At 36.6% G+C, this 9,529-nt stretch overlaps 1 protein-coding gene and 1 pseudogene across 1 annotated transcript; one reads left to right on the plus strand and one right to left on the minus strand.

Moving 5' to 3' along the window:
- Positions 1-157: 157 nt before the first annotated feature.
- On the plus strand, positions 158-3,998 carry LOC130503749 (separase-like; annotated as a pseudogene).
- Positions 3,999-4,998: 1,000 nt separating this feature from the next.
- Positions 4,999-7,850, minus strand: LOC108850077 (uncharacterized). The gene is made up of 11 exons (XM_056998310.1): positions 7,562-7,850; positions 7,276-7,376; positions 7,116-7,204; positions 6,943-7,030; positions 6,140-6,857; positions 6,027-6,088; positions 5,809-5,889; positions 5,594-5,674; positions 5,369-5,464; positions 5,208-5,257; positions 4,999-5,101 (listed from the first exon to the last, which is right to left on the minus strand). The coding sequence occupies exons 1-11, from the start codon at positions 7,740-7,742 to the stop codon at positions 4,999-5,001; spliced, it is 1,650 nt and encodes a 549-aa protein (XP_056854290.1). The 5' UTR covers positions 7,743-7,850.
- Positions 7,851-9,529: the final 1,679 nt, after the last annotated feature.

The following is a 9,529-nucleotide window of genomic DNA, read 5'->3' on the forward strand; positions in this document are numbered from 1 at the left end:
AGAATAAAGACCCCTTCCATTCAGATACCACGATAGATGATATCACAGATGCAGCTTCAGAACTGATTTCAAGTGTAAGGAAATTATTTACAGAGCTTTTTGTCACCAAATTACTGCTTATGGTGATATTAGATTTTGCTAATCAATGTCATTTCAGGCCTCACCTTCTGGTCAATCATCTTTCGTAGCTGCTGCATATCTCTATCATGATCTCTCTGAAAGGCTCACATATCGTTTTGGAAAGCTTTCTGAGGTGAATTTCTTAAAATCGTTATACGTTTGTTATAAGTATTTTACAAACTTTTCCACAATGTTTTTGTTGTGAATTATTGCCAGTCATTGTTGCAAGAACTTAATTATAATGTGTTTTCTTTTACAGGCTCTTTCATATGCAAAAGAAGCCTATAGAATACGAACTCTTTTGTTTCAAGATAAATTTAAGTATACCGCTGAGAAGCAGTTCGAAAAATACAATGACGCAGGGAAAATGTCAGGGATACGGAGTTATAGCATAACAGATTTCCAAGTGTACAGATCGTTAGCAACTGACTTTTGGCCGTGTGGGAATTTTTCCTGGGACATTAATCGCTGCTATTTAAGTCGTTGGAATGTACTCCACTGTTATTTGGAAAGCACCCTTCAGGTTCTGTTTCTAATCAGACCTAGTCTAGCTGGGTTCCATCACTTCTCTGTTTCTCAATTTGGTGCCAAATTTGCAGGTTGGAATTGTTAATGAGCTGATAGGGAATGGGCTGGAGGCAGAATCTCTTCTGTCATGGGGGAAAGCCATTTCCTGCTCTCAAAGTCTGTTCCCTTTTGTGGTTGCATTTTCTTCTGCTTTAGGTATGGAACTGCTCTCTTATTTTTTTCTCGAAGTATTGTCCTTTCATGTAGATTTCATTGTTCCTTTTGTTAATAAGCCACTTGATATATATATTTTTTTTATATCTTGCAAGGAAACTTTTACAACAAAAAGCAGAGTCTGGATCTGGCAGTAAAGGAAATCCAAAATGCAAAAGAGATATTAGTTACTAATCAGCAAAAATTTTCATGCGTAAAGTGCAAACTGAAGTTAGAAGTTACACTTGATAAGCAGCTTGGAGATATATCTCGAAAACAAATTGATATAGTTTCCCAGGCAGATGGATTGTTGTATGCTGAAAGTTTGTTTAGTGCTGCCCTTGGAAAAATCTGTTGCTCAGCATGGAAAAGCTGTATTAGATCTCATGGAGAAGATATTGCTGACGCAAGATTAATACAAATGGAGGTGAGAGAAAGAGGCTGGATAGGTATTTTCAGCTTGTCAATTGGAAGTACGTGTTGCTTCTCTTATCTAACAGCTTGTATTTTCCAGTGTACAGAGGCTACTTGCTCGAGTTGCATGGTTCCTGAGGAGTTGGACTTACCCAGGTATGACATGAGTTCACTTAAGCAACCAGACATGCTATTAATTTTCTGTTGGCTTACTCACTATTTGTCTTACTCGCAACTGTAGGCTTGCTCCTGAGCGGACTCAAGATCTTGTACAATTTGCTAAAGAATTCTTCAACAATCTTCCCAGCTCAACAATCATCTGTATTAGTTTGCTTGGAGGCGCTTTAAATCAATTGTTACAGGAGCTAATGCAAATCCGTTCCCCTGTTTGTGCCTGGGTGCTCATATCACGCCTCACCTTGAAAAGCCAACCGGTCGCCACACTTTTGCCTGTAGATTCGGTTCTAGAAGGTAAAATACGAACTGCCTACTGGTTGATCAATAATGTTTCCTCTTTGTACTCATGACCTCATTGAATCTCACTAGACATGTCAGACGACGACGGTGCAAATACTAGTTCTACGGAAGCGACTCAAGTCAAGAATTTGGAGAGGCGCTGGCTTTGTTCATGGGGTTCCACCGTGGTTGATGATGTAGCTCCAGCATTTAAATCAATAATGGAGGAAACCCATACATCTACTGGATCTTCTGTAGAAGACACGAGAGAGCATAGAAATTTATGGTGGAAAAGAGAAAAGAACTTGATCATCATCTTAAAAAATTCCTAAGGTATGATGGCTCTTTTTCTATTACACGTTTACATCTATTTTACAATTCAGCAAGACCGATAAATCCTTTTCATATTTCTTGACATTTTGCAGAATATTGTCACGCCCAAAAAAAATTTTACATTTTAAAATGTTGTGACATATACAGAACTATATATGCACGAGTCTACAATTTTTGTTAATAACATTAGGTAACCATTTTTTTGTTCTATGAATCTAGAAGCTTCCTGGCTGGGTCCCTGGAGATGTCTGCTTCTTGGAGACTTGTCAAACTTGAAATTGCCCGACTCAGTACATAAAAAACTGGTAAAAGATCTCAAGTCCAAGTGCAAAATGGAAGTAAATGAAATGCTTTTGAAGGTTATTCTTGGAGGCGGGATCGAAAACTTTGAAGGAGAAGCATGCGTTGCTCAGCTTTCTCTAAGAAATGGTTGCTATGTAGGCAGAGGAGGATATCTTTATGAAGAAGATAGCTGTAAAAATCCTACTGTTGCAGCTGATACTTCCGAAAGTAGGCATGGATTGGCTTTACAACTGATACGTGAAGCAGCAACCAAACTAGAACAGCATGCCGGTTGTGACAGTAGAGAACCTATCGTTCTTGTTTTAGATCCTGAGGTTCAGGTAACGTCATTTATATCCTTTATCACTTTCCTGCACATGTATTACAACGTTTGACTCATGTCTATAGCAAATAAGAGTTTCCTTTTTTGTCCCTTGCGTTTACGGACCTTCTTACCTGAAACTGTGTTCTGATTTTTGATTAGATGCTTCCTTGGGAGAATATTCCAATACTAAGGAAACAGGAGGTGTACCGAATGCCTTCTGTAGGTAGCATATTTGCTGTGCTGACGAAGCGATGTCTCCAGGGAGAGCCAGCAAGATCTTATGCTGCTTCCTTCCCTCTCATTGATCCGCTAGATTCGTTCTACTTGTTGAATCCCGGTGGTGATCTCAGCGAGACACAAGTCGATTTTGAGAGTTGGTTCAGAGATCAAAACTTTGAGGTAACATATATTATAGGGTCAGCGTTACTTGTAGTTAGCCTTTTTCTTTATGCTAAAATTTTATAACTTCCCATCATTGCAAATACTTTCTCAGGGAAAAGCTGGATCAGTACCAAGTGCGGAAGAGTTGACAAAAGCATTAAAAAGCCATGATCTATTTCTTTATTTCGGTCATGGAAGTGGTATATGATTACTCCATCACTCACTCATGCAAAACTGTCCTTAGCTGTTGCAATGTTCGTTTACTTTGTGATTGTTTTTTTTCAATAGATCTTCTACTGTATATGACACTCGCAGGAGCACAATATCTATCTAGTCGGGAAATAGAGAAGCTAGAAATCTGTTGTGCAACTTTCCTGATGGGATGCAGCAGTGGTTCACTATGGCTCAAAGGCTGCTACATCCCACAAGGCATACCACTCTTCCTATCTCTTAGCCGGATCTCCAGCCATTGTGGCCAATCTGTGGGACGTAACAGACCGAGACATTGATCGGTTTGGGAAAGCGTTGTTGGAAGGCTGGTTGAGAGAGAGATCAGATTCTCCTTCTTCTTCGGAGGGTGGTTGCAGCCAGTGTGAGTCATTAGCTAACGAACTTGCGGTTATGAATCTAAAAGGCAACACCACCAAGAGGACAAGGAAACCGCGTAACAAGCCAGGTCAATCGAATGCTGATGGGTCAGGGAAGATGGAGTGTAATCACAAGCATGGACGCAAAATCGGTTCGTTCATAGCTGCGGCTAGAGAAGTGTGTACGTTGCCATACTTGATTGGGGCTGCGCCGGTCTGTTATGGTGTACCAACTGGTATCACAAGGAAGAAAGGAATTGAACCTCTTCTTCTTCCTTCTTCATCTTCTTGTTAGACTAAAATTTTGAGGGATACTTACACATGAGAACGAGGAGACTAGATATATATGAGATCCCATGTCTCTTTTTCTTCTTATATATACGTCAAACTGTAAAAAGATAAATCACTGACTCCTTGAGTTTCATGTTATAAAAATGTTTGAAATCAATCATTTTGGCTTCGACCGTCCCATGCTCGCAACAGGTTCTTGTATTGTAATTTTCTTTTCAACAAAATCTAAGAAAGAAGTATTCTCAAAATATACATACATCGATTTTATTTTTCAAAGAAAAAGAAATACATGATACATCGTACTTCACTACAGCCAAGTAAGCATCAGAAAGCCCTGACTGCTTACTGTAAACCCAACAATCAATAAAAAATAAGCTAAACTAAACTGTACACAGAAAGGATGAGACATGAGGGTTTATATACATGATATTTACATTTGCCTTTCTTTGGACTGCTTTCACTTCTTGTATTGATTGCCTCTTAATTGATACCTGAAGAGATAATCACACACTTTTACACGTTCATCCCTCAATCAGTGTCCCTTCAACACAGTTTTAGTTGTAAGACAATGCTTATCATTTGTAACCAACCATCTTGGGTTTCATATTTGGCTTTTGAACTTACGACTTTTGGTATTTGCCATTCCCTAAATTTACCCAAGAAAGAGTACATACTATGGGGGTGGCGTGGTTACAAAAAAAGAACACTTGTTCCTTTCTTTCACTCTTTTAATAGGTATATTTCTGTCACATCACATGCTAAGGTGTGATGTGGTTTAGTTATCTGGGGTTGGAAATACCTTTGAGATAATTTGATTAGATCTTAAGGTAAATCTTCTGTGATTTTTAGTATTCAATTCGTTACTCAATTAGCTTTGGTAGGTTCCGGTACAAGGAACAAACTGCAGAAGAGGTCCTTAGTCATGTTCATGGCAAAACATAACAAAGGACAAGCAGAAGTAGGATAAAATGGCATTAAGTTTCTTTCTGTCTTCTTATGTTTTAGGGGAAAAAAACTACTAACAAGTAACAGAGTTATGAATGAAAATGATGCTTGTTACACTTTTAGGATATATTGTAAGTTTTCGTATTATGGGGACTTTGTAGGTCTAAAATCACTTATACTCTCGAAATCTTTGTCTTCACCACCCAACTCTTGTTCCTGCAACTCCATCGCCATTTTAAGATCGGGACTGCATATTAACCATAGAAACCAAACATTAAAAAAATGTACAGGTTTAGAAACAAAGATGGTTTAATCAGATCATTCTTCAGAGATTATAAAGTTGGGAAGCTTACTCAATTTCCATGCCTTCTTTTGACAAACTGTTGATGCTGTAGATGTAGTCCTGGTAACATAAAAGGAAAAAAACGAATATACAATTCAAATTAGTATATGCCAAGAAATTTCAACGTGACAAAAAAAAAGTTCAGAAGCAGGAGAGGAAGTTTTTGCATACCGCAGTATTACTAACTGCATCCTGTTGATCCCAGTTGCCACTGTCAAACTCGAAGACCTTAAAGTCACCAGTCACGAAATCAGAGTCACCATTAACCTGCAAATTTTGAAACAATACCATATGGTAATATGCAAAGCAAATAGCAATCACTGAGAGACTTTGAATACAACAAAATCAATCTTCTCCCTACAAAAGATTAACTAATACATAATTATCCGCACATACCTGGTTTAAATTTTCCCAAACGAGGTCTCGCTCAGTCAGGTAGCCTTGATCAGTAACCAGGTTATAGAGTGCACTGTCATTCTGCAAAACGAGAACAACGAAAGAAGATAGAATTGGATTTTAACCTTCTCGACTGTTATGTATCAACTGTTGAAATCGTCTCTAGACACTTGGGGAAATAAAAAAGGCTACAGCTTTACATGTAAGTAACTAACCTTCAGCATGGTGTAGAAGTGATTGTTGCGGAAGAAAACACATAGTTCACCTTCTTTAAGGCCTTCATGCAAGAAAAGAGCCTGGGCGAAAAATGATAAATCAATGGTTATAATTATAAAACCAGTGATAGCCAATTACATAGCAACCAATACCAACACTCACCCGAGAAACGTTAACTGGCTGGCATTATTATTCAAGAACCTCTTGATCACTTCACCTGAAGATCCAACCATGGCAAATTTTTCTTAAGAATGTCGGGAAACGTATGGACTTGTCTCTCTATGCACAATAAAATATAATCTTATGTTTGTGTGTGTGAACATTACGTACCCTCTTCTGGTGTGAGCCTGTTTGTATCCTTCCCTTCCGGAGAGATTTGTCCAGGAGTTGAGTCGCCTTTACAAACTGGTGAACCTACTATGGTTACACCTTTATCATCTTCATACAGGGGCACATGATCATGGTCAAGAGCTTCACTGGTCATTTTACTTGATGCTGGCGAACATATATTTTCCCCCACATCAATGTTATTCCCAACAACACAGTCTGTCTCATCTCCTGATCCCTTAGAAGAAAACTGATCATCACATCTGGTCTTGGGACAGGTATTACCACTTCCAGGGGTGCTAGTAGAACCAGATGCAGTGCCCACAGAATTTACCAGTGAGTCATCCTCAGACATCCAATATACATCAGAGTATCCAGACGCGGACTTTCCTCCACTGCTTGAGTCTCTGCGAGTATCCAATTCCACACCAAGATTTTCCCTTTCAGATAATCGCAAGGCTTGCAGCAACGCTATTTCTTCTTCGATATCCCCCCTTGCCAATCTACCATGCTCTGCAGATGTAGGTGTAGAGTCAGCAAAAGATCTTGTCTTCGAGAAACACTGTGAAGGAGTCCCTAGAGCTGCACTAAAATCAACAGAGCATTCTCCACAATCTAGACCGATTGGAGCCATTACAGTCTGTGTCTCGGCCAAAGTAACAAGGCCAGTCATCAGATCATTATAAGATTTGCATCCAATTGCAGTAGCGGTTTCATAGTCCTGGAGGTAAAGGAGAGTAAAAACATTCAAAACGTTTGTATTACTCCAAGTTTGCAACTGAAAGAATCAAAATTGATGATGTTACCTGAGGATCAAAAATCCATCCGTGGTACAAGGGAATCTTAAGCAAATCAAATATGGCTAAGTCAGGTGTACGCTCAAAGTCACTAATACTGCAATCAAGTAAACATGTTTGGGTTAGTTAATCATAAGGAATGTTTTTCTATGTTGAATTCAAACAAGAGGATTAGGTTTAACCTCCTGAATTTGATATCGACGTTAATGCCATAAGCAAGGCGTGGGAGGAGGTTAATGGCATCAATTATCTTCTCTGCTTCATCATCGATCTGCCATTGTCAAATCAATCATCTGGTCAGGCCATAAGATAATGAAACTAAAACCTGAGAACAAGTCTTACATCAAAGAGTAGATTTGCCACAAGGTTTAGCAATCTCTCTTGAGAAACTTGAAAACGATCAGGATACAGATCCATCCGGTTCCTCAACAGCAGAACGTTACCTGTTTCCGCATTATAATAAACAAACGAGAATCTAAATCTTATCCAAGAAAAACGATCTCTAATTCACTCATCATCTTCTATCGTAACAGCGATATCTAATTCCAGTTTCGTTAACCTAATCGATCGATCGTTTATACGCAAAAGTTCGAAAACCCTAAGGGGAAGCAGGGGAGAGAGTGCGTACAGATGGCGATCAGAGGACACGGTCCGTTCTCGTTCTGGAGAATGATTAGCTTCTTCCGATTCAGATACTTGATCTCCTTCGTCTTGTAACTCACCTTCTTCCGATCTTCCTCCTTCTGATTCGTCCTCGTCGTTTTGGCGGGAAAATCCGAAGGCGGAGACTGAGGACGCGATGTCGCCATTGAACGACGGGCTCACGAAGTGTCACTGGTGGTGCTGCTTGTTGGTTGACGAATCGTCTCTTACCTGAAGGCGATTTCAATCGAAGAAGAATGCGTTCAGTTGATTGATTCCAGAGGAAGCCAGGAGAGAGAGGGAGAGAGAGGTTTATATAAGCAATGAGCACGGCGAGAGGTAGTTAATTTCGAAATTCGTTAGCTACCAAACCAAACCGGAACTAACCAAAACTGAATTAATATTTCCTCTTTTCATAAATTTACATATTCTAGATAAAACTTTTGTTTCAAAAAAAATCTATTTTTACATTGAAAATGCATATTTGATTTAATAATTGAAAACTTCAAAAAACTTAATTCTATTTATTTGATTTTTATCGGCTTAAAATTGTGGGGGAAAAATAATCACAAAAGTTATGCATATATAAATAATATTTAATATGTTTTATTAATATGTATGAAAAATCTAAAATATATAATATTTTGAAATGGAGGTAATACTATATATGGCTCTACTAAATTGCTTACAAAGAAATTAAGTTTCATTACTAAGGAGATGATTGATTGTGTCTGTATATGTTCTGGATAACCAAAATTTAATCTAGAAATGTACATGTCAAATAATCTGAAATTTTCTTTCATTAAAAAACTTAGAGCAAAAATATCTCAACAAAATTAAAATATGGTCGTAAAAAACTTTATTCTCAAAGTAAAAAAACTAGTACTTTAGAAAATTACAACAAAAAAATTAAAACAAATAATTTTACAGATTAAATTCTACCGTCAAAAACATAAAGCTACGTACAGCCTTTACCGATCGGTTTGAGCTAGACTATAATCAGATTGTGGCCACCGCCTTTGGGAACCACTATACTTGCATCATGAATATTTAGTTTCCTAGTATAAAATTCTCACAAAATCAAATGATATTTATTTTTGAATTTTATATTCATAAATTATACAAATATATAATTTAATAGTATCAATTAAGAAAGTGGTGCCATTATTGATTAAATATACATCAATTAAATTTAATTATCTTCAGTGATTAATAAAGATATCAAATTTCTTATCATTTAATCACACATAAAAAATATAATATCAATCAAAACTGATAGAATATTTAACATCATTTATAGTGTTAACTAAGGCAAAAGGTTTATATACGTATTAACATCAGATACATAAATTAATGAGTATTTGTATCACCATTTTCACTTTTATAAGTGATGTTTTTATAACAGCTATAAGTAATGTAAACATATAAAGTAAGCGATGCAAAACCTATCAAATATGCATTACATAATTTGACTGAGAATGCGTAACCATACACCAACAATAATGGTGATGATTGGTTCGACTGTGGTTTTAAAAATTTAGCTGTACAAATTTAGTTGTAGGTAAATTGGTTGTAGCTGTAAAGTTGTTACTGTAGATTTTTTTGAAGAGACTTTTACTGTAGTTAAATTTGCTGTAGCTGTAATTATAGACTGTTGACATTTTAAAATAAAATATGTGAAATATGTAATGTATATATAAAATAATCAATTTTTATAAATTAAAGAATTTGTATTAAATTTTTTTATAAATTATAAAAATTTACTGTTACTTAAAATGTGATATATAAATAATAACGATGTTATTTAAAATATTTCAATCAATTTAAAAACATCCAAAATTAAATTAATTATTTAAAGGTGGTTTAATTCTCATTATCTAATTTATTTTATATTATAGATATTTTATTTTATTTTACAGATTCTACAGTCAATAAAAGAGAGCTTTAGGTTTTA

Source organism: Raphanus sativus, unplaced genomic scaffold (assembly GCF_000801105.2).
Source record: "Raphanus sativus cultivar WK10039 unplaced genomic scaffold, ASM80110v3 Scaffold1103, whole genome shotgun sequence".
Taxonomy (NCBI): domain Eukaryota; kingdom Viridiplantae; phylum Streptophyta; class Magnoliopsida; order Brassicales; family Brassicaceae; genus Raphanus; species Raphanus sativus.

Excerpts from the sequence above, each read along its gene's own strand:
- LOC108850077 (XM_056998310.1), bottom strand. The coding sequence starts at position 7,742 with ATGGCGACATCGCGTCCTCAGTCTCCGCCTTCGGATTTTCCCGCCAAA. Across the intron at positions 5,890-6,026 it reads TGCCATGGTTGGATCTTCAG|GCTCTTTTCTTGCATGAAGG; the intron begins GTGAAGTGATCA and ends TTTTTCGCCCAG. Across the intron at positions 5,102-5,207 it reads AAAGAAGGCATGGAAATTGA|TCCCGATCTTAAAATGGCGA; the intron begins GTAAGCTTCCCA and ends GTTAATATGCAG.